This window comes from Mus caroli, unplaced genomic scaffold (genome assembly GCF_978045245.1).
Source record: "Mus caroli unplaced genomic scaffold, Mus_caroli_1 scaffold_4, whole genome shotgun sequence".
Taxonomy (NCBI): domain Eukaryota; kingdom Metazoa; phylum Chordata; class Mammalia; order Rodentia; family Muridae; genus Mus; species Mus caroli.
This window is the reverse complement of record NW_028227259.1, coordinates 111,507,717-111,532,328: the sequence shown is the minus strand read 5'-3', so window position 1 is coordinate 111,532,328 and position 24,612 is coordinate 111,507,717. Positions and strand designations below refer to the sequence as shown.

At 44.2% G+C, this 24,612-nt stretch overlaps 1 protein-coding gene across 1 annotated transcript in view; it reads left to right on the top strand.

The window, feature by feature from the left end:
* Tgfbr3 (transforming growth factor beta receptor 3) overlaps positions 1-24,612 on the top strand; it is a 179,813-nt gene that overhangs the window by 104,388 nt on the left and 50,813 nt on the right. The window contains exon 4 of the mRNA XM_021163025.3: positions 5,178-5,315. Coding sequence (XP_021018684.1) covers positions 5,178-5,315 — 138 coding nt within the window. The remainder of the gene's footprint in view (positions 1-5,177; positions 5,316-24,612) is intronic.

The window sequence follows — 24,612 nt, the reverse complement described above, 5'->3', positions numbered from 1 at the left end:
TACCAACACTGTCGGGTGACATCTCCTCCCTTCCGCAGAGGAGATGGAGAAGGGTCTAAGAAACAGCCCCTGCTTTAGTGGACCTGGGATGCAGGCACATGCTGAAGTTCTTTCTCTTATTTGTAAACTGGTTACTGAATCATCTATTTTGGAACATTACTTGGTTTGGTTTTAGATAACAGAAGTCTCCCGGGGCGGGTTTTAGATGACTTCACTGCTTCACGGGTCCACGCTGTTAGACTCACATGGCAGTCCCTGTGCGGACTGTTGCTTTGTCTTAACAAACTCTAGGAGTGGGGTGTGGGCTCTCACTAATAAGAAACCTTTTGAAATCTCTATCCTAGGAATGTCCTGCATGTAGACTACAAATTCCAGTAAATCCAAAACAATTTTTATGGCATATTTCCATAAAGAGTAGGTTTCTTTTTCTACCTGTAAACATATAGTTCATTTTCATACTACTTGGAGAATTTGAGAAAAATGTACAGCTTTTTTTGTTTGTTTCGTTTTGGTTTTTCCAGACAGGGTTTCTCTGTGTAGCCCTGGCTGTCCTGGAACTCACTCTGTAGACCAGGCTGGCCTCGAACTCAGAAATCTGCCTGCTTCTGCTTCCCAAGTGCTAGGATTAAAGGCGTGTGCCACCACTGCCCGGCTAAAAGCGTTTTTTTTTCTTATCAAGTGTAATATTTAGGAAGTGGAGAAGCCAGCTGGGTGTGGTATCACAAATCAGAAATCTCAGTACTCAGGGTGTTGAAGCGGTAGGAGGATTGTTGAGCGTGAGTTCAAGGCCAGGCTGGATTACATAGTTTGATCCTAACCCTACTCAAATGAAAGAAGGCAAGAAGTAAAGAGGAGAAAAGGAGGAATAGAGAAGTTCTCCACCGTGAGGTTCAGAGGACAGTGTTTTTGTCCTTGTCTGGTAGTGGGTCAGGGCACCTCTCCCAAACCGGAAGCAAGAAGATGGTCTCTCTGCCCAGAGGCTCCTTGAAGTTGTGAGCATTCTGCAAGGAAGGATGCAGGTCTGTTTTGAGTGTCCTTATAAGTTTGTGCACAGATAACCTCAGTGCAGGCAGGTGTTACAGAACTGATTAGACCAACTAGTGTCCCTCCTTGTGGCTGACCAGGGAGACATGACACAGGGCTGCACTTTCTCATGTCACCAGGATCCTTAGTGGACCCTTAGTGAAGTCTGGCACACATAAGATTAGAGCAGGAGTTCAGCTGGCTTCATGAAGAGTGAGCCTGAAGTGAGGAGGACAGGAAACCCTAGATACTAATCCCAGTTGTCATCATCTGCTAAGGTTTCCCCTGGAAAGATGACCTCTTAAGGGCAGATGTGTGCATCTCGTCAGATGAAGCCATCTTGTTTCCCTTTCTGCCAGTCCCTTGGGGTTTTCCTGCTCTTGTCCAGTGGTTTCCTCCCCATGGGATGCATTTCGAGTACATTGTTGCAAGATTTTAGTGCCTGGGTTTTTTTTTTTTTTTTTTTTTTTTTTTTTTTTTTTTTTGGTGTGTGTGTGTATGTGTGTGTGTGCATATGAAGAGGGGGTTTATCTTTCAGTTCTGTTCTCAAATTTTGGGTGACTCCCAAAGATTATCCAGCCTGATCATAGAGCATCACCTGTGTTTGGGAAGCTTCCCAACTCACATCATGCCTGCACTGGGTTCCCTGTTACTTTTGAAGCTCATAAGACTTTGAGTATTTTTGTGTGTGAATTGGATAAAGGATGGAGGGTGAACTCTTCAGACTACTGTTCGGTTTTCTTAGAGACCGTCCCATCCTGCCTGTCACATGTCCATGGGGGACATTTCTTTGTTGCAGTCTGTCTCAGCTCTTCACTCTAGACTACTACCAAGGACAATCTAACTATAAAACCTTGTACAGGATTATTTTCATTTTTTATTAGATATTTTCTTCATTTACATTTCAAATGCTAGCCCCTTTCCTAGTTTCTCCTCCGAAAACCCCCTATACCCTTCCCCCTCCCCCTGCTTCCCAACCTACCCACTCCTGCTTCCTGACCCTGGCATTCCCCTATACTGGGGCATATGATCTTCACAATACCAAGATCCTCTCCTCCCACTGATGGCCAGCTAGGCCATCCTCTGCTACATATGCAGCTAGAGACATAGCTCTGGGGGGGGGGGTACTGGTTGTTCCTCCTATAGGGTTGCAGACCCCTTTAGCTCCTTGGGTACTTTCTCTAGCTCCTTCATTGGGGATCCTGTGTTCCATCCAATAGATGACTATGAGCATCCACTAATGTATTTGCCAGGCTCTGGCATAGCCTCACAGGAGACAGCTATATCAGGGTTCTGTCAGCAAAATCTTGTTGGCATATGCAATAGTGTCTGAGTTTGGTGGTGGTTTATGGAATGGATCCCCAGGTGGGGCAGTCTCTGGATGGTCCTTCCTTCTGTCTCAGCTCCGAACTTTGTCTCTGTAACTCCTTCCATGGGTATTTTGTTCCCCCTTCTAAGAAGGAATGAAGTATCCACACTTTGGTCTTCCTTCTTCTTGAGTTTCATGAGTTTTGAGGATTATTTTTATGTAGGGGTATCATGAACCCTTGATCCCTCTATCTTAGCCTCCTGAATACTAGGTTACAAGTGTGTATCTGGTTTGTAACTATTGTCATTTCTAAGCTATAACTGATCCTAAAGTAGGTTTCCCTTTATCTGCCTCCTCCTCCTCCTCTTCCTCCTCCTTCCTTCCTTCCTTCCTCCTTCCTCCTTCCTCCTTCTTCCTTCCTCCTTCTCCTCCTCCTCCTCCTCCTCCTCCTCCTCCTCCTCCTCCTCCTCCTCCTTCTTCTTCTTCTTCTTCTTCTTCTTCTTCTTCTTTTCTTCTGTTTTTCAGACTAGAAGAAATTAGGCAATTCATCCCAGAGTTCTTTAAGATGTTTGGGTTGTTCTCCTCACATTCTGAGGGGCTCTGATACCATCCTGCTTTTGCTGGGTTTTGGTTGTCTGCGTGGTCCCTTCTGCCATGTTTGCTTAGGTGGAGACAGGGAGAGAAAGGCCTCTGGGGATTGGGTTAGCCTGAGCTCACGGGACTCTTTGTGCCTGCCAATTTTTCTTTTTAATTTCTTAACCATGGTGTGAATCCTCCTTTGCCAAATGGCTCTGGGGCTTTGCCTGGGACCTCTGTGCCAGAGGCAGAGATGCATCTTGGCCAGACATGGCCACACACTGAAGAAGGAGCCATTTCCACGGAAAGTGCACGCTAAGCTTCTTAGAAATCATTCTTTGGTTGTCTGAGCCAGGCCTCGACACTCAGACCATCTGGGAAACTCTGGACCCAAGCATCAGTATCTGTTTCATACATCTTCTCATTTCATAAGCTTAAAAATATTCTGGTTCATCTGAGACATGTATTTATTGATCTTTATACATATTGAGCAAAGCTTTTGCATATTTGGGAGCTTTAAGAAGTCTGTGTCTTAGGACTAACTACAAAACAGGCAAAGAGTCACCAGCTCTGGGAGGACAGCTGCTGGTCTTTGGGCACTGGTGTGGTGCTCTGGGATAGGGACAGCCTCTGCTGCCGCTTGCTTTAGAGGGAGTCTGTGACACTGTGGTTTGCAGGTGCCTCCTGTCCTCCCTGTCACATACCGCTGTGTTCAGGGAGTGCTGCAGTCTGGATGCACTCTGCTCCTTTTAGATTGTGTCTTGTTTCCAGTAGTTATCAATCTGTTTACTTCTAGATGAAGACAGTGACTCCAGAGTGTGCTATGTGTCTAAACTACCAAGGGACACGTTGTTTCGCTGTAGCTGTGGTTGACATCACAGTTCATTTAGTGCTTTGATTTGGGGCCATGCTGATTCCAAGTCTAAAAGTGGCCCGGTATGCAGGAATAGCTCCTAACAGTCAGTATAGCTAATGTTTTTGTATTTTGCTGCAAATTAGCTAGCTTAAACTCCTTTGCACATAGCAACTTCTTCAGCCTCTTTTTAATCTTTGGGGTTATATATTCATTTATTGATTGGCTACAGTGAATCAATAGTGTGGCTGCCTGCAACATACTGACAACAATATTCAACTCCAGATGTTTCTTTTTGTCTGTTTCAGAAACTAAGACAGGCACACTCAATAGTTAACAAGTGCTATGATTATATGCACATGTGAAAACTATAAGTAGAAAAATATGCCTTGTGGCATCAAGAAATGGAGAATATATTCTATTAACATTTAGAGGGTGTTTGTCATGAGCTAAAGCATGGGTTTTGAAAGATAAGGAAACTCAGTACCTTCTTTATCCATAACTTGGTTACTGTAGTAAATGCTACTGGTTCTAGACTGGCCCTAGAATAGAAGATAGTGATTCCTCATGATCAAAGCAGACCAGCAGCCACGGCGAGATGTAAAGTAGTTAGCGTTTGTGCGATGGCTCAGGTGATTGCATAGACTCAGATGTGTGTGGGAGCCATCGGAGGCCAGAGAGGCACTGAGACCTCTGGAGCTGCAGCTACAGGGAGTTGAGAACTATGGGTGCTCGCAACCAAACTCAGGTCCTCTATAAGAGCAGTGAGTGCTCCTCACCATGGAGCAGCTCCTCTAGAGCCCTAGAGCCTCTGTTTTCTTTTGACAGGGGCTTTATACTGTCACTGTTTATTCTGTCTGATCTCTGGGCTTCCTTTCTTTGGAAATTTCCTTTGTGCTAGTAGCTGGAAGGAGGAAGTGAGCTCGCTCCCCTTGGCAGCCCCTCTCTTGACTTTCAGCACTTTGTGTGTGTGTGTGTGTGGCAGAGCTGACCTAACTTTGTAGAGATTGGAAGTTACCTGGGAGAGAAGAAAGTCCTTTCTGTGAAGCCCCCCCCCCCCAATGAAAAAACTCACCCATAAATATCCTGTTATGTCATGTCAGCTTAGGTTTAAAGGATAAGGAATCCCTGAGGAAAGGTAGTTTTATTCCTGTGTTTGGGGTAAAAGAAAGTGTTCTGTTTACTTCTGTTCTATTCTTAGTGGGCGAGCCATGTTGTAGTTGTGATTGCTGGAACTGATCATCCCACGAAGCCGCCAGGTAGTAAAACAGTGACCGGTTATCAGCAGCATTTAGCTCAACCTTGTATGACTTGTGGTCTTGGTTTGGGCAGTGAGTTGTGAAGAAGTGTCCTATGCTCCTCAGAATGGCCTGGGGAAACCAGCACTGAACTCTTCTACTTTGTGTGGTCTCCTAGGTTACCCTGCATCTGAACCCCATTGCCTCCGTGCACACTCATCACAAGCCTGTTGTGTTCCTGCTCAACTCCCCACAGCCCCTGGTGTGGCATGTGAAGACAGAGAGACTGGCTGCTGGTGTCCCCAGACTCTTCCTGGTAAGTGTTCAACACTCCTCTCTAAAAATGATCCTGGTGCAGGGTTATGATGACTCTGGTTTTGTTTTGCGAGACATTGCGTTTCTTGAGACAATATCTTGCTATCTAGATGAGACTGGCTTCACTTAGTTCTCCTGTCTCAGTGCCCTGAATGCTAGGATTACAATTGTGTATAGCATGCCCAGATTGCAAAGGGTTTGAAAAAAGACTTCTTTTCATTAAAATGATACCAAAGTGTGTTGCATTTTTATTTGCACGTGGGGCAGGGGAAGATGTTTGCATGGTGTAGAAAAGAATTCACAGGAAGCAGATGCCACCCACATGTCTTCTGTGGAGGCAGAGTCGGGTCTCACTTGCACAGAGGTGCAGGACCTGCTGTCATACTCTTGTGGCCTTCCCACTGGTGCTCCCTCCTACCTCATGGTATTAAGAGCACTGTCAAAGCTGTAAATAGGTTCTGGGTGTGTGGTCTCTGACCACAGAATAAATACACACGAGCCCATTGCTATTTGTATATAACAAACCTAATTTCTGAGGGACTGTCTGCTGTCAGTGACACAGTGAGCTCCAAGCATGAAATCATTTGTATTTTATTTAAAATAAAAAAAGAAAGAAAGAAAAGGAAAAAAAAAAAGCTGGAGACGAGCTCTTGCAAGAATGGTCCAAATATTACCTACTATTTGTAAATCATATCCTTCGGCGTTTGCCAGAACCTTTGGGTTTGCTAGCTGTGGGGAAACAGATGGGTTGTTTGGACGAAATGTTTGGGGTGTGATATCATGTCTGATGAGAAGCAGCTCGCAGCTCGCAGCTGACCTCTCAGTCAGTTGTGATGGCTTTGTGAAGGCTGCCTGTTGTCCTTGCTGCAGAGCCTCAGGCTCCTGAAATGTAGCCTGTAAGCAGCCCCCCCCCCCCAGTCAGTTTTGACACTCTAGGGACTTCTCATTTGCATTTGAAAAACACTTTTAACCAATTGAAGGTATCTACCAACTAAAGTAAGGATCCATATAACTGGTAGTAGAAAAACTGTAAACTAGAAGAGATAGGGAGGTTTTATTTGTAGTAAAATGCTAATTATTAAATACACGTGGAAGAAATGATGGAGTCAGAATATTGTTTTGCAATTATAACAGTGAAAGTTGATCAGACATGAATCTTCAACAGATGTTAGGAAGAGGAGAGATTTGGAGGGACAATATATTCAGATATTCTCTAGATATGTTTCCACAAATTACTTATTAATCAGGGAAGAAAAGAGCGACTCTAGATAGTAAAGAACCCTCAGCAGGGCTTTAAGCAAGTGATCAGAGTTAATGACACCGCCCTGGGGCAGATAGATGTCGTATGTCTGTAAATGAGAAAGAATGAAGCATCCCTCATGTCTTAGTCAGGGTCACTTGCTGTGATGAAGCACCATGACCAAAGCAATGTGGGGAGGGTTTATTTCACTCACAGCTCTCTAAAGCAGTTCACCACCCAAACCAACAAGGAACATCGAGGCAGGAGCTGATGCAGAGGCCATGGAGGGTATTGCTTACTGGCTTGCTCCCCATGGCTTGCTCAATCTAATTTTTTTTCCCAAAAAGGTATTTCTTTTTATTTATTTATTTTTTATTAGATATTTTCTTTATATAAAATTCAAATGTTATTCTGAAAGTTCCCTATACCCTCCCTCCGCCCTGCTCCCCTACCCACCCACTCCCGCTTCTTGGCCCTGGCGTTCCCCTGTACTGGGGCATATAAAGTTTGCAATACCAAGGGGCCTCTCTTCCCAGTGATGGCCGACTAGGCCATCTTCTGCTACATATGCAGCTAGAGATACAGCTCTGGGGATACTGGTTAGTTCATATTGTTGTTCCACCTATAGGGTTGCAGACTCCTTCAGCTCCTTGGGTGCTTTCTCTAGCTTCCCCATTGGGGGCCCTGTGTTCCATCTTATAGATGACTGTGAGCATCCACTTCTGTATTTGCCAGGCAGTGGTATAGCGAGACAGCTATAACAGGGTCCCTTCAGCAAAATCTTGTTGGCATATGCAATACTGTCTGGGTTTGGTGGCTTCAATCTGCTTTCTTATAGAGCCCAGGACCACAGCCCAGAGATAACATCAACCACAATGGGCTGGTCCTTCCCCCATCAATCACTAATTAAGAAAATGACCAACAGCTGGATCTGATGGAGGCATTGTCTCAATTGAGGTTCCCTTCTCTCAGATGTCTCTAGCTTGAGTCAGGTTGACATAAAACTAGCCAGCACACCTTATGTAGCAATCCTTCTAGAAATGAATGTAGCCTGGATCTAATTGTGAGGAAACATTGGGCTGAACCAAATGGAGCAACATCCTATAGAACTATCTAGTTCTCTAAAAAGTGAATCATACTGGGTTGGAGAGATGGCTCCAAGGTTAAGAACACTGGTTGCTGTTCATTCCCAGTGCCCATGTGGTGGCTCACAACCATCTTTAACTCCAGTACCAGGGGTTCTGGTGCCTTCTTCTGGCCTCCATGTGTATGGCAATCATACATATAAAATAACTCATTAAGAAAATAGTTACACAAAAGCACATATACAGAATCTAATCAATAGTATATTTTATATGTGATACAGTATATATATATATATATATATATATATATTATATGTATATATGTGATACAGTATAAGATAGAAAAGAGAAGAGGAGGGAAGAGGAAGAAGAGAAAGAAGAGGAAGGAGAAGAGGAAGAAGAGAAAGAAGAGGAAGGAGAAGAGGAAGAAGAGAAAGAGGAAGAAGAAGGAAGAGAAGAAGGAGGAGGAGGAGAAGGAGAAAAAGGAAGAAGAAGAAGAAGAAGAGGAAGAAGAAGAAGAAGAAGTAGTTGTATTATCTGGGGGTGAGGAAGACTAAAGGCAGGCAATGGACAGGAGTTGTGAAAGAAGACATAGAGTTGATCGTTTCTCTAGTTCTACTGGAGTATTTGGTTTTGATGGTGTGTGAGTACATCAATATAGACTGGATAGTGAAAGCATAAGGTCCTGTGTGAAGCCGTGTGAGGCTCCACAGCTTTAGAACTGCTACCCAAACCCTATGGAAGTTGTTCCACATGTGTAGACTTTGTGTTTAGTTAATTTCACTGTGCAATTTTTTTTAACTTGCAAGGTTTTTCCTTATAATAAAGTATATAATTTTTTAAAAACTATGCTTTTAAAGTGAATTGTGAAAGGCTAAGAAAGGCTGGGGACTACCCTAGCCTGAAGATGACTAAAAACCATGTGATCTCACTGCACCATGGGTCAGGGAACAGCAGGTGTAATTAGAACTCAGCCTGCTGACTCAAGTACCAACACTGGCTTCTTGCCTTTGAAAGCTGCACTGTTGTCTAAGAGACTGGCTTTCTTCCAAAGCAGGCTTAGTGGTAAGGGGTAAACAATTTAGAAAAAAAAAAAAAAAGACCATGTTTAGACAGAAAGTAGAAAGACCATGTTAAAAAGCTGTGGCTCTAGTTAGAGAATACTAGAGTCTTTTGTAGAATATTTACCATTCTGCTGTAAAATTTTTAACTTTAAAATGAAGCATTTAACATCTTTATCATCTATTTTATATAAATGTATATATATACATATATATTACATATGTAAGGTGAAAGTTATTAAAAGTTTAAATTGCAAATACAATTGGGATATTGAAAATGTCTTTATTTTATTTTCCATGTTACATGGGCACACATGTCATGGGAAGCATGTGGTGATAGGCAGGTACTTTGTGGGAGTTCTTCCAGTTTGCTCCTTCCACTGTGTGGTCATGGGGATTGTCTTAGTTAGGGTTTTACTGCTGTGAAGAGATACCATGACCAAGGCTACTCTTGTAAGGACAACATTTACTAGGGGTTGGCTTACAGGTTCAGTGGTTCAGTCCATTATCAAGTCAGGAATATGGCAGCGTCCAGGCAGGCATGGTGCAGGAGGAGCTGAGAGTTCTACATCTTCATCTGAAGGCTGCTAGCAGAATACTGGCTTCCAGGCAGCTAGGGTGAGGGTCTTAAAGCCCACACCCACAGTGACACACCCACCCCAACAAGGCCACACCTTCTAATAGTGCTACTCTTTGGGCTGATCATAGGAATCTACTAGGGTCATCAGGTGTGGTGGCACGTGCTGTTGCTCACTGAGCCAGCTCACCAGCCTTAGTTGTGCCTTTTTGTGGAGACAAGCTCTCACTGAATGTACTGTGTAGACCAGGATGGCCTTGAATTTACACAGAGATCTGATGTTCTCTTCCTTCTGAGTACTGAGACTGAAGGCCGGTCCCACTGTGACTGACTACTCTTTTTTTACATTTAAAGGACAGAACAGTGATGATTAGGGGCTGCTAATCTTATTCATTTGACTGCGTCCTCAGTACCTAATCTCTTTGTTTTCCCTCCTGGTAACTGTTTTCTGTAGAATCTACTCTGCGGCACATCTACTAAGGTGCCTTACTAAGGTAGGGAGGCAACTGTGTAGTCACACCAGCTATGATTGGTGATGGTAAGATCAAGACTCTTCTAAAGTCAAGTGGGTCTGTGTACTGCAGCCCAGTGCTCTAGGAACTACCTAGGGATGAATGTCTTGTAAGTACACACACACACACACACACACACACACATGCTGAGTTTGGTGGCACAAACCTGTATTCTCAGCTACTGCAGAGGCTAAGGCAGGAGAATTCCAAGTTGAAGGCCTCCCTAGGCTATTTAGTAAAGACAGAGGTGTTTTTGGCAATTTAGGCTCTTTCTCAAAATTTTTAAAATGTGAAAGAGGGCCTTTGATTAGGTAGAGCATTTACCTAGCGTGCATGAAGCCCTGTGTTCTATTGCCAGAACCAAAGCAAACAAACCAACAAACAGACAAACAAAAATATTTAAATCTAATTGTGATTAGCACCTTTTGGGCCCAGGGGGAAGTCTGGAAAGAAGTGACCACCCCAGGAGTCAGGATAACAGCAGGTGTCTTGAGCAGATCCTCTTTCTAGACAGCTGTGGTCCAAGCAGTAATTAGGCAGATTCATCTCCTTAAACCTGACTTTCCCCAGCTGTAATGTGTGAATAACAACAGTCCCACAGCACAAAAAGAAGAATCTTGATGTGAGGAAAGTGCTCATAAAATGTTGAGTGCAGCACCCACCACTAAGTTCCCCTGCGTTTGCTATTTCTGCTGTCACTATGAGAACAATGATATTAAATTAACATTTGTAATTGTGAGTAACTGTTGGCTGGCTGCAGATTTAAAGTCCCCACTTCTCTGGGCTGTGGGTTCCACGAAGAGCGCCAGCCACACTCATTGTGCTTTGCTTATTGCTGTTGGAGTCTTTCTTCAGCTCACCGCTCTGTGGGATTTAGGGGAAGTTATCTTTGTTGTTATTTATTTACTTGATGAGCTGTAAGAACTGCGTCTTGACCATTAGTTGAAAATACACTAATGAAGAAGACAAATTTTATATACAACTTAGCATCAACCTTATTTGGAGTTAATCCCATATAAGGACATTGCAGGGCAAGTGATAGGCCCAGAATGCGAGGCGGAGGGAGGCAACTGTGGGAGAGATCCCGGGACACCCAAGCTCCACCTCCTTCAGGCTTTGTCTGTCTGTCTACACTCTCTCTATGGCCTGGGTAGTCAGCAGATACCTGTTGCTCCGTCAAATCACGACGCCACAGGTGGTTTGAGATGTCTCAAAAGCCTGGCAACTCCCCCTCTTCCCCAAGACCTGACAAGCATTCATGTGCCTCATCCACAGCACAGTCTTGTGATGGCTGAAGACCAGGTGTTCTATTTGTCCATCCGTGGAGTTTGTTCATCCATGGAGTGATTCTCCAAGCACTTCAGTAGGCCTGTAGACTCCTGTGAAGCTGAGCCCTAAGATTACCCAGTGAGCCAACTGCTTCAGACCAAGGATGGTCTCTTGACCCTCAGTCCAGGATGCATGCCTCATGCCCTTCTGACACGGAATGGTGAAGGAGTCACATGACTATCTCCAAGCTGTCCTTTGTGGAAGTGATACTTTAGTGGTTGCTAATATTTCTTAAGTAGGATGATAAGAAAAGTTTGTGGGTTGGTGAGATGGCTCAGCGGGTAAGAGCATTGACTGCTCTTCCGAAGGTCCTGAGTTCAAATCCCAACAACCACATGGTGGCTCACAACCACCCGTAATGAGATCTTCTGGTGTGTCTGAAGACAGATACAATGTACTTATGTATAATAATAAATAAATCTTAAAAAAAAAAAGAAAAGTTTGGATAATGCCATCTACCCGTGAATGTAAATCATGGTTTTAACTGCCTGAAGCTTGCATAGTTAGAAATTATTACTCAAAATGTCTTAGCTGCTGATACTTAAAATATAAAATATATTTATTTTATCATTACACTATCTTTAGAGGCATCTGCCTTTAGTCAGCTCATCATTTCTAAGTCTACAGCACAAACAAGAATGCCAGGCACAGAGGGGCAGGGGAATTTACTTTCCTTTGCAAATGCAGTTGCTTTGTCTGATTTTTCTGGTCACCTAGCAACGGGGAATGGATAAAGTGTTTCAAGATGCATCTCAAGTCACACATGTGCACATGCATGATGGCCTGACAATATTTCCTGGGTGGACCAGAGAATATTCATTAGATGAAGATTGTCCCTGGGTACAATCAGAAAGAAAAACCACCCTGCCTTCAGGGATGGAGATGCAGCTTAGTGGTAGAGCACTTGCTTTGTACCGATGAAGGTCTGAGTTTGATCCCCAACACTGAATGTCACTGGGTGTGGTGGCCTCAAAGAGGCCTCAATATACTGTTGTCCCAGGCCTCATAGAGGTAGAAGAGGAGGGATCAGAAGTTAAGGTCCCCTGGGGTACATGAGACCTTACTCAAAGTGTGTTTGTTTGTGTGCTTGAATGTTTTCACACTATAATTTGAATAAACATTTTTTTTCCGAGGACAAGACACAGATGACCAGAAAGGGGAGGGGGGGGAATGCTGAACATTACAGAACATGAGGGAAAATCCACCAATCACAGTGCTGACCACCTATGTGACAAAACAGAGAGAATATAACAAGATTGTCAGGATATAGAGAAATCGAAAGATTCATACTTTGCTGGTGGGAATATAACAGTCCTCCATACCCAAGGTTCCTGCCCACAAATGTCCAAAACAAAGTTCCTTGTAACAACAAACAACCACAGAAACAACCCAGACGTCCATCACCTGATAGGTAAGAGCAATGCAAGAGCCACACTATCTTTTGACTGTGAAGTTTCATGGGATACAAAAGGCTGCATATTATATGGTTCTGTTTGCCTGAAATTCCCAGGTTACGATCTATAGAGACTGGAAGCCATGGCCAGGGGCATGTGGGAGATGGGAGGGTGTGGACTCACTACTGACAACTGTGTGAGGTTTCGTAGAAGACAACTGTAGAGGAAGTGTGTAGTGGTGAGCATAGAACATGCTGATAATATATTAAAAGCATTGAACTGAAAAAATGTGATAACTCTGGTATATTACTTAAAGCCTATATCGCTGGTACGTCATCCCTAAAACTGTTAGGAAAAAAACCTGCTGCAGTATTCTTTGCAGGGATCAGTGCAAGAGCTGGGGGTGTTGCTCTGTGGTAGAGGGGTGATTTGGTGTATGTACAGCCCTGGGTTCCGAGCACAGCCGGACTGACAGTGTCACTCAGTGAACAGGACTCAGGCAGTGCTGGGAGCTGAGCATGTACCCTGAGCATGGACTCAGGTGCTAAACTACAGTCTCCGCTCCAAACTAGATTTCCTAAAATCTAGCATATTTTTACGTTACTCCTTGTCCCTAACTGTGGTGGGTTTTTTTGTTTGTTTGTTTTCATCTTGTGGGCCAACAAGGTGGCTCAGCGGGTTAAAGACACCTGATATACAAGGATTTGCATGGAATTTGATCCCTAAAACTCACAGAAGGTGGGTGGCAAGAGCTAAGGCCACAGAGTTGGCCTCTGACCTTCATACATGTGTCTTGCCCTACTAATGATTATTATTCTGTTGTTGTAAGTGATTATTGTGCTATTAAATGTCACTTATATTATAAATATTCTACATATCATTATAATTACTATTAGTAGGGTCATTTAAAACCCCACTTTTATATTATATATAAATATTATATATGATACATACATATTATACACACATACATATATATATATATATATATATATATATATATAAAACATAATTATTAATGTTAGGGTCATTTCAAGCCTTGCTTTGTATGCCAAACCCAAGCTCTTTTCCCCCTTCAAGCTCATAATCTAACATAAGAAATTTTCAAGATGAGAGCCTGGCAGCCTCATTTTGTGATATGTTCCTGAAATCCCAGCACTTTGGAGGCAGAAGTAAAAAGATCCAGAATTCCTGGCCAGGCTGTGTCATTGTGAGCTCTTGTCTTTAAAAGTAAAATAATAAAATAACAATAACAACAATAATAAATTTAAATGAGAAAGAGAGAGACAGACAGGTACAGACATACAGGCCCTAGTGACTGATTCTTAACAGCATAAAGTGTCTGGTCTGGCCTATCCATTTTAGAGTTAGCTGTTTTGTAGTCTACTTAAAGCGGGAAATGAGGATGCCTAAGACTAGGAAAGTCTGGGAAGAAGCGGCTGCTTCCAGTGTTATACTCTGTGGGGTTTCTGTCCTGTGATTTCTTTTTTCCCAGCCATTTTATCATTAAAATCAGGAAAGAAAAATGTGGATATCTTTGGCAGCCAGATGGGGATAGGACAGGGCAGATGTTGGTCTCACAGCACAGTGACCAGGGTTTGACATATAAAAATGCAGGTTTCTAGTTCAAGTTGAGTTTCAGATAAATAAATTTGCTTAAGTATGCCTGTGCAATATTTTAGACATAATTACACTAACAAAATCCATACATTCTTTAGCTAAAGTTCAAGTTTAACTTGGTGTCCTGTATTTTTTTCTGGTAGCCCAGGTTTTTGTTTTTGTTTTAATCTCCCCAGCATGGGTTCTAGTTAGCATGGTTGTGCTACCCGGGGCTCAGTTCCCCCATCACAGATAAAAGCTTTGGATTAAGCTGGTCTTCCGAGTTCCCTCAAGTTTTTTAACTCTGATGCTTTGATAATACGGCTGCTAGATAACTATATCCTAATTTAATTGGAAACAGAAGATAGCAATATGAACCCTGCCCTCCTCAGCAAATCTGAGTAAATACCAAGGCATGGCAGTTGGAATAAGTGAGGAAAACCGAACTTTATTCTTTGGCTTTGGCTTAAAAACAAATCAAAACTTAATCCTAATGAAAAATGTAAATTAATACCAGGAACACACTGAATATTTAAAAAACAGCTCTGCGTGTCCAAAGAAGGGGGAAGGGTGACTGAAAAATCCTTATTGCCAAAATCTGGCTTATTCCTTTTCCTTAAACTGGAGGGGGTGGGGAGGCCAAGTATTTTGGACCTCTGCCACCAAACCACAGGCAGTTCAATGATTTGCACTGCATTTTGGATGCCTGACAAGACTCGGTGAAAACAAGTGCTATTTGTTTTCCTGTGCCTAGTATTTAACTGGAAATCAAAAGGCTAAATTTCCAATCAGTTGTTAAGCAGCCCCAGATGTGAGCTCAGGGCTGCACTGGGGGGAGTCAGCCTAATACGGGGCATGCGCCACCTAACAGGACATGCGCAGCTGTTACCTTTCCAAGCCAAGCAATGTGTAACCGAGGGTTAGTGTGTCCAAAAATGCTCTGGGAATAACTCAGTCAAGCTTGCATGTGAAGGAGGGAACTTAAAAATAAACAAATTGAAAAAACTCCTGGGTTCTATGGTTTTGCATTAAAAAACAAAATCTTTCTAACATCCTTTGGCAGCTCTGCCCCATACTTGAGAGCCCACAAAGTTAGCAAACCTATGATGTCCTACGTATGAACTGTTCACCGATTCAGCATCCGTTTTTTTCTGCCCGAGTGTTTGAGGAAAAATGACCCAGGGATTGACAGGGAAGGGTGAGTCACCTACGTTCAGAAGATTTTCTATCACTCGCTCGCAGAGTTGAGGTTCAGTGTAAAAATGTACTGTTGTTTAGATCCCAGAAGTTGGAGAAAATGAGACTTGCCCTCTTGCCTGTGCAGACAAGGTAGCAGCTTCCAGGAGGTGGACTCTGAGGAGCATGTAGGCAGATGGCTTAGGGAACTGTAAACAAACGAAGCTTCCCACCAGGCTAGAGGTGTCACCCCTGTGTCCTAGGGACCTGACTGCACCATTCAGTGAAGTCTTTCCCCAAATAAATTCTCTCTTGAAGGCAGATTAAATAAACACTTCCAGATTCGTGGTGGTTCTTTTCTGTATCTCTGGCCGAATGACTCATTGTGTCCCGAAGAGATTCCAAGTGGTTGTGTACCATGCGTTTCTTCTCAAGAGGCCGCTTATCTGTTGGTTTTGTGGCTTGTCCCTCAGAGATGTAATTATATGGGGACTGAGCCTTTCAGGAGCTGGGGTCAGTCAACTACCATATTTCCTAGAATTGAGTTTCTGCCCCTTTGTGGTAAGAGAGCCTCTCCTAAATGTCACTGTGGCATTTAGAACATTGGAGAGAGTCCAGTTTCAGCTGGTAAACCTGGTCCAGAGAGGGCTTGTAGAAGCTTTTGTCCTGACAGGTTAGGGAGGGTGGTGACTGCAGCATAGATGAGTGGCCCAGAGCCCTGGTTTGCCCTCTTGTAGTTTCCTAAGCAAGACATCCTGTCCAGGAGGACTCACCCAGTGTGGACTTTTCCTGGCTCTGCTTGGTGTGTTGTGTCATGTCTGTGTGTAGGCACAGCCCCAGCCCAGTGAAGGCCTCACTTTCATTCAACAAATTGAGGTTAAACAAACTCGAGTACTCTGAAGGAAGATTGGTTTTCCTTGCACAGTCCAAGGAGGTCCTTTAGAGCTCTGGAATAAAGCTAATCTGGTGACCTAATGCATTTGCCCTTCCCAGGCACAGGCACTTGTGTCAAAGGTTAATCTCTGGGGCTGTGGGTAACATAGTGGACAACCTCCGGAGAGCTATTTGGTAAGAAAAAAAAAATGAGTGTTTTGCTAAGGGAAGTTACAGAATGTTTTATTTTCATATAATGAGAGGAGGGGAAAAACTCTCCCAGGAGGCTCTGGGATGCTGATGTGAAACCTTTAGGCTGTGCCTGGGTGCAGATGGTGATGTTGTGGGGCAGCTCCCAAAGCTTCCTCACAGCCCGTTTCAGGGAACGGCTGCAGCATGGCTCAGCTCCTTTCTGGGTACACACAAACTGTCCACTTTGCTTGAGACAATGTAGGTTTTGCATCTCCGATCCTTGTCATCTAGTCTTCTGGCTTAGAAATCATTTTATCATGGGATAGAATCTGTATCTTAATCTCTGCTTTTGCCATTACTCCTGGGTGGTTAGGAGTCCCTGATGCAGATCAGGGTTAGGGTTAGGGTTAGGGTTATGAACTGTTAGTGATCCCGTGGTGGACGTGGCCGGCAGGGTGCCCTTTGGATTGTGAGTGACAACCCAAGCCGGGGCTCATGCACCTGCCACCTCTGGCTACAGCCCACAGAGATGATAGCTCACTTGCTCTCTCTTGCCCCTTTATCTTTATCTTTTGAGAAAGGTTGGCATTGCTTTCATCTGTGAACACAGGCAGAAGAAATCCCTTTCTAGACGTTTGGATAAGAAGGCTCAGCTTCTGCTCCACTGAGCAACAAACTGTGGGCAATGAACGTCAAGGTCTGTCTTGAACCCCTCGTGATGTGTTTGGAGGCCATGCATGCATGAGTGTAGTTAATAAAAATGAAAGAGTGTGTATCGGGGGCTGAATGCTTCAAAGTACTTAGATACATTACTCCCTTTGTAATCTCTGTAACAAGTCTGTCATGTAGGTGCCATTGCTATTATTATCATAAAATAATATTTTATGATAATAAAATATTGGTTGTATGATGCAGTTCTTAAAGATAAATTTCACGTAGGTATCGTTTATCATTACTTTAGATGAGGAAATGAGACAGAGAGGTCGACACTTGTGTGGACCAACTGTCGCTGAATGGTAGTTATAACACATAAAGGGGCAGGAGCTTGACTGAGTATGTGCAACAGCATCCCAGAATACTGAACTGGGGGCCGTGTTGGGGAAAGAAAGCCACACTGCCGGGCCTGAAGGGAAAACAGTGCTGTCATTGGTAACTCCCTTGTCTAGCATGGGGCCACAAATGGCTATCCCAAGATTAAGGCCTCAGAATGGAACTTCAGAGCAAACTGGGACACCAGGTAAGCAAAGGCCTCATTTTAATAATGCCTGTTGTAAATGACCTGGGAACTGAGGTATAGGCCCTGCAGCATTCCACTCAGCCAAGGGTTTGGCAATTGTTTCTTTGACCCCTTCCCCAAGTACAGTTTTCCTCTGGGCTCCTGGTTGGACTGTTTTTGGATCAGCTCCACAGGCTGCCTTGCTTAATTAGCACACATATACCCTTAGCACCTCAGGGACCATTTCATCACTGAGCTTAAATGTGCTTAGTTCAACTTTCTTAGCTTTGGCAGAGGACACTGTCCTGGTTGTCTGGTGAGACTGTTGATTATAAACTAGAAAACTGGGGGAAAGGGGCATAAAACTCCAACTTGGAAGTTCCCAAAGGACACCAGCCAGTGTGCCTGGCTTACGGCCCCTTCTCCAATGCTTCTCCCCAAGGAGATGTCCTTTAGGCTCTCTATTCCTTAACCATTCTTGGGTTTGGTTGCCCAGTGGGCCAGAACGTACAGCCCATTTCTCCCAGGGCTTGTAGCAGCAATTCACTGAAACTGTATCAGCCAGAGTTTCGGAGACGTAGACCTGACAGGGGATTTACAGAAGGAGAGCTATTGCAAGGAACTAGCTTGCACCATGGTGGAGACAGGCAAGGACTGTACTCTCCCCTTTTTGCATCTCTCAAACCTTGTATAAATATCCGACCCAACCTTGGCAGACCTGTGGGCAGACTCCCTCACCCGAGAAAGGTGGCCTTTGCAGGATCCCATGTGGAAGGGGCATGGTTTCGGGGAGCCGGGCAGTTTTGATCTGTGCTTATTCTTCGCTACACTGTATGATACAGCATTTCATTTAATGGCTCAGAGCTCCTTCCTTCAGTTGTCAAACATAAAGACACAGACTCCACATAGGATCTATTTAGCAAGAATTCATGTCCAGGCGGTGTGACTGTTTTCCTCCCAGTGTTGAGCTGCTATGGGGCCTGGGGTTGGAGGAGCTTGGCCCTACCACACAGGGACTGCCTGTTCAGTGCCTGACAGGGGCTCTCGGTTCTGTCCTCAGCCCTGCTGCCTACCCTGGGGCCTGGGGAGGTCCTCCAATTTCTTGGAACTGTTATTTCCTGTCATGTAAGAGATTACCAGCATGAACGGGAAGATCTCTATAAAGGGCATTCGAAGATCCTATCTGCTGTCTGGCTTTTGTAAAATTCATTGCATGTCCTTGAACTTGGCTTGACACATTGGATGTAAAGGAAAAAATAGCCATCCATAGTGAGAGGTTCCTAGAAGTATAAATGGAGGGCCTGTACAGCTTGAGGGGCGTGGTAGGTCAACAAGCCAACAGTGCCTCCTCAAGATTCCCCCAGGTGACCCTCCTCCTCCTCACCCTCTTCCTTCTCCTGCTCTTCTATCTCCTCTTCCACTATCACCTTCCCCCCTCCACTCCTCTTTCTCCTCCTCTCTTTGCTAATGTTTTTTTTTTTTTTTTTTTCCCTGAAGAGCACCCTTTAGGAGATAAATGTGCTTTGAAATGACACTCAAATGACTCTTTTGTTGTTGTTGTTGTTTATTTGGTTGGTTGTGACAGGGTCTTACTGAGTAGTCCTGGCTAGCCCAGAACTTACTATATAGATCAGGATGGTCCCAAATTCATGGAGATCTGCTTGTGTCTGCCTTCCATGTGCTGGGATTAAAGGCACCAGTCACCAAGCCTGGCGAGTTCCCTTTAATATCATGGGACAATAGAAGGTGGGGGAAGGAGCTCAGAAATCCAGGCTGTTGTAAGGCCCAGGTACATCTCCTGCTAGCCTGGGGTGGGGTGGGAGGATGCTGGGCTGAGCCGGATCTTCAAACTGGGGTTGAGAGGTTCGGCTTCTCCTTGTAGCCAACCATGCTTCCTCATGTCCACCTCCATTCTTGTGCTGTTCCTGTGAGTTAGCACATCGCTGTCGCAATGGCTTAAGTCCAGGTTTGTGCATGCCAGTGTCCAGTGTGCTATGCACAGCATGTGGGATATGAAGAACACAGAGCAGTCTCCATCCTCCAACATCTTACATGTCCGGAAAAATTAAAACATCCCAAGATGGGCATGACGAATGCTTTGAAAAAAATTAATAGTCAAGTGTGTTCTAAGTCATTTTATTGGAATAAAGTAACCTGGTTTGGGTTAGAAAATAAAAACACCCAAGAATCTAAAAAAAAAAAAAAAAAAAGAAATAAATCCAGTTATATGAATTTGCATTTCCTGAACGCATGATTGGCACGTGCTGTAATCATATGGTTCACAAATGTTGTACATGGACATGGAAGTTATTATTTCTTTAGAATAATCCCTTTCAAAACAGCATCAAATCATGACATATGTTAATATAAAACATGTTTCAGATTGAATTTCACATCACGGGCCTTTGAGGGAAATAGTGGAATACAGTCCTGGGGATTGGGTAGAAGGAACCCGTGACTTTCTTATTTCAGAAGGAAGGGTTCAGTCCTCACTCGAGGTAAATCTTTCAGGACCTGAAAGGTTTTACCTTTGCTGGGCTCTGCACATCCCAGTGTAATCTCCCTGATACCTTTCTGTGCAGGCATGAGATACCTGGGCCAGTTTGCAGATCCTGCTTTGGCACGGAGCTGATTCCAGAGAGGGGGTCTCCTTTTTCATATCTTCCCACTGCCCCCTGGGACTGAGCTAGCCAATTCTGGCATGGCAGGCATTTCTGAAAGATCTGTTTCCCTCTTTCTGTGTCCTTGAGGGTGCTGTTTCCTTGGGAGGCGCTGAAAGTGAAGAGGCATAGAGAAAGGAAAGGGGTAGCGGGGCAGGGTAGAGGCCGAGAAGCTGATCTCTACTGTGGGGATTCTCCACCATGAGTCATGCAAACAGGCAAAGGTGGCTGTGTGAGGTGAGCAGCCCCGAGGGCCTGTAATCCAAATAGCTGATAGCCCAGGCTCCAGTGCATCAGGATTGAGCTGGAGGGGATTTTTTGGGGGGAAAAGGAGGGATGCACAAGTGTGATAATTCCTGGAACAGCTTTTCCTGTGAGCTCTCAGCTGGCTTTTCTTCATCTCTGTGGAGCTGTGGTCTCACTTATTTTGCAAGAACTACTTCTTTCTAAACATGCAAGATGATGGTCCCATCCACTATGTGGCTGTTCTTTCTCCCTTTTGGGCTTTTATTCTTCTTCACCAATGTAAGAGGAGATTCCTACTTGGTCAAAGAGCAGTCTTGTTCGAACTTCTGATCTCCACATGCCCACTATTTTTAAGAATACACACACACACACACACACACACACACACACACACACATCATGCACACTCACAAAAAACAAAACCATGGGGATTTGGGAGGTAGATACAATTTAATTCATGTGCAAAATTATTGAAGAATGTGTAATAAATAAAACCAATACCAAAGATGATTTGCAGACCTGGTGATGTAACTTAGTGGCAGAGTGCTAGTCTAGTCTACAAAAATCCCTGGCTTCAATCTCCAGCACCATGAAAACAAATTAGTAAATAAGATTTGTATCTCTGGCCTAGACCAATGTTCCTGGGGATGCATTAGAGTTGTGAAATCTAAATTTTGGCTTATTTCTGCCTGACATACATTGGTCTGAAGATTGCACTTGGGGAGTCCCTATCTTGGAGTGTCCTCTTATCACTGATTTGTGTTCTGAGTCTAAGAATCAGATGGGTGATTGTACATCACCAGCCTGTAAGTGCATCCTGTCCCTAGGGTCATATTGGAAGAAGATGATCTGCTAGAAATCAAACTTAAACTATGTATAATTTTAAGTATAAATAAATAAAAATATAACTAATTCACCCAACAAAATATTTAAACATGTAATGTTTAATAAAAAAAATTCACAGGGTACTTTTCTGTAAAAATCAAAAACATAAAACCCCCAAACCTTCAAACTCTGGTATGTATCTTTTATCTTCAATGTGGGTTGATTTAGCAACATTCAGATTCTCATTAGTGATGTCCAGTCAGTGGTTGTCCTATTGAATAATTTATGAATGGGAGTCAAGATAGCCTTCCTAGAGTCTCTGACATTCACAGTACATTGTAACATTGGCTCCTGTTTCTCTGCTCCTAAATATGTCCTCAGAATTTCCCTTAGCACAAAACTTGTGGCAGGTACAGCCAGCCAATTGAATTCCAAGGTGCATTCTATTAGACACTTACTGTCTTATTGGTCCTCTTCACGTCCCAACTGCTTGGGATGTGTCCTGGCACCACATGGGTGAGCATTCCAGGCTCCAGAGGAAGAGATGAGAGATGGCCAAAGTAAATGGATACATCCTGTGGGGTTTAGAATGTGATGGATACAATAGATGGATATATCCTGTGGGGTTTAGAATGTGATGGATACAATAGAAATGATACACAAAGAACAGAGTAAATGGATACATCCTGTGGGGTTTGGAAAGTGATGGATACAATAGAAATGATACACAGAAATGACACACAAGGAAATATGGAGGACCCAGAACTGCCAGTGTGGCAGGTTTAAGTGAGACTGCATTCTGAGGATGATATGTGAATGAACTTGAAAAAGGGGATGTGAGAGGGAAGGGCAAGACCTGATGGTCTCCGGTGGTCTGCTGAGACCTGAATGTGTATTTGGGGTGCTCACCTGAAGGTGGGTGGGGATGGGTGGAATCAAGAAACGGAAGGATGGGACTAGAAGAGGCATTGAGCAGCTGCAGCACTGGTCACAGCAGAGCTCCCCTGCTCTTCCCCCACTGAAGACTGAATGGACTTGGGGAGTGTATGCTGACCTGCTGAGATCAGTGCAAACATGAAGCAGCACATTTCCAGGAAGACTCTGTAGAGTCTCCCACGGATCGGCCTTCGCTCCGGCCTGTGAGCTCACTTCAAGGCATATGTGAGTCCGCTTCGGATTTGAAGAGTTAAGCTGGAACACAGGTGTGGAAACAAAAGGCTGGATGCCTTCTCTGCTTTTTCTTTTTTCATGTACTTTTGGATGAGGTTATTGAATCTTATCCAGAAAAAATAATAAACTTGGCTCTCGTAGCCTTGCCGTAAGTTCTTGTAATAAAACTCCCAACCTTGGCAGATAGAGTAATGTTCTGCTCTTAAAAAAAAAAAAAAAAAAAAAAAAAAAAAAAAGTCTGGTTGGTAGCATAACTTGAATTTAAAAATACCAATGCTGTGCATAGTTCAAGCAGGAAAGAAAATTCTGGTGAGGAAGGGACTCAGGTGCACCCCAGCTTCCCTGGGTTGGTTAGACCACAAAACACTTAGTCCCTTCAACAGCCCCTTGCTGAGAGTGGAGGTCCTTGGAGCTCAGTGTTTGGTGCATTCCCACAGGAAGACATCTGTCATGTCAGGGAATGTCAGGGGTTGGGTTTTAATTAGAAAGCAGGAGGAAAGTTCAGTGGGTGGAGACACAGAGCTGCTAAGTATGCCTTAGTAATTGGTTTTTAGCTAGAGTTATTAGGTGAGAAATCAAATCATTAGTTTGAAAGCCTAGTTGAGAGTCATTTTCTGGGAGAGAAGGCAGGGAAGCAAGAAGCACTGGCCACTGGGGTGAGAGTGGTCTTTCCTGTAAGTGACATCAAGAAGGATCCCATCAACCAGCAATCATGAACCCTGCCTTGCACCACACAGTGAGCCAGTTAGCAAAATTCACAATGGACACTTGCTTCCTTGGCCCTCGGGCGTTCTGTGTCAAGGGAAGATGGCAGGTGTGTTAGTGTGTAGGAGCTGTTATTGAGGCAAGGAATGGGCAGGAGGTCCTGAGGAGAGCAGGGAGCCTGGAAGGCCTCACAGAGAAAGGCGTGGGAGGTAAGGAGCCTGCTGGCCAGGTGAGGAGGCCACAGCAGAGTGATCCAGGGAGGGAAGAAGGAGAGAAGGCCCAGGATGGAATCGTTCGTTCTGCAGCAGTGATTGGTTCTTTAGGCTGAATTCAGGGCATGTGGGAGAGTGGTGTGAAATGGAGGTGGAGGGTCAGAGATGCCTCTTCCCCAGCTATGTGCTACATTAAGATGCTTAACTTCTCTGTATTATCGCACGTTTGCATTTTAGGAAGGGAACACGGGTGAAGGAATGGGATTGGCTACTTTATTTTTCTCTTTTTAATTACAAAGAGAAGCAGCAGGACAAAGGACCCTGAACAGAGATGGAGTAAAAAGGAAGTCTCTGTTATTCCATCCAACTATAAAATCCTGTGCTCTACCATTCATTCTTTTGAAACAATAATTTCACATTATTTATTGTGGAATACCAAGAAACATGATTAATCTCTGCTCTTTATGTCTGTCACACATCTCCTAAAAGCTTTGGTGTCCCCAAAGTGATATCTTGCTGTGTTAATGTGATAGCTGGTAACTGGGTGGCTGATGGGTGACCTCAAGTTGGGAGCTGGTTGCCATGGGAACCAGCTGTTGGCTCAGAGGCTGGGCCATCCAGCATCTCTCCCGCAGCTGAGAAAGGAAATAGATTTAGACCTCATCTCCACTGACCATGGATTAATTCAGTCTGACCCACCCATTCAAAGAACCCTTGAGTCTTGCCTCAGTGTTCATGGTAGTGATTTGACAGCCATGCTGTCTGGGGGTGCTGAGGACGTCAAGAATATTGTCCTGAAGTATGAGCATGTGACAAAAGTCCAGTAAAGGTTTGTGTTACCAAAGAACAAGGAATGAACTCTCTGACTTGGTAGGCATGACTCAGATCAGCAAACCAAAGGGGAATTTTAGGGGAAGAAAGAGAGCTGGGAGGGAGGGGCAGGTGGGAGGGGGAGATTGGAGAGATGGCTCAGCAGTTAACAGCACTGACTGTTCTCCCAGAGGTCCTGAGTTCAATTCCCAGCAACCACATGGTGGCTCACAACCATCTGAAATGGGATCTGATGCCTTCTTCTGGTGTGTCTGAAGACAGCTACAGTGTACTCATAAATAAAATAAATCTGAGAGAGAGAGCGCACAGGGCTCGAGAGATGGCTTGTCAAGTAAGGGCGACGGGATCCACTCAGTGGAGGATGATAACTGGCTTCTACAAGTTGTCTTCTGACC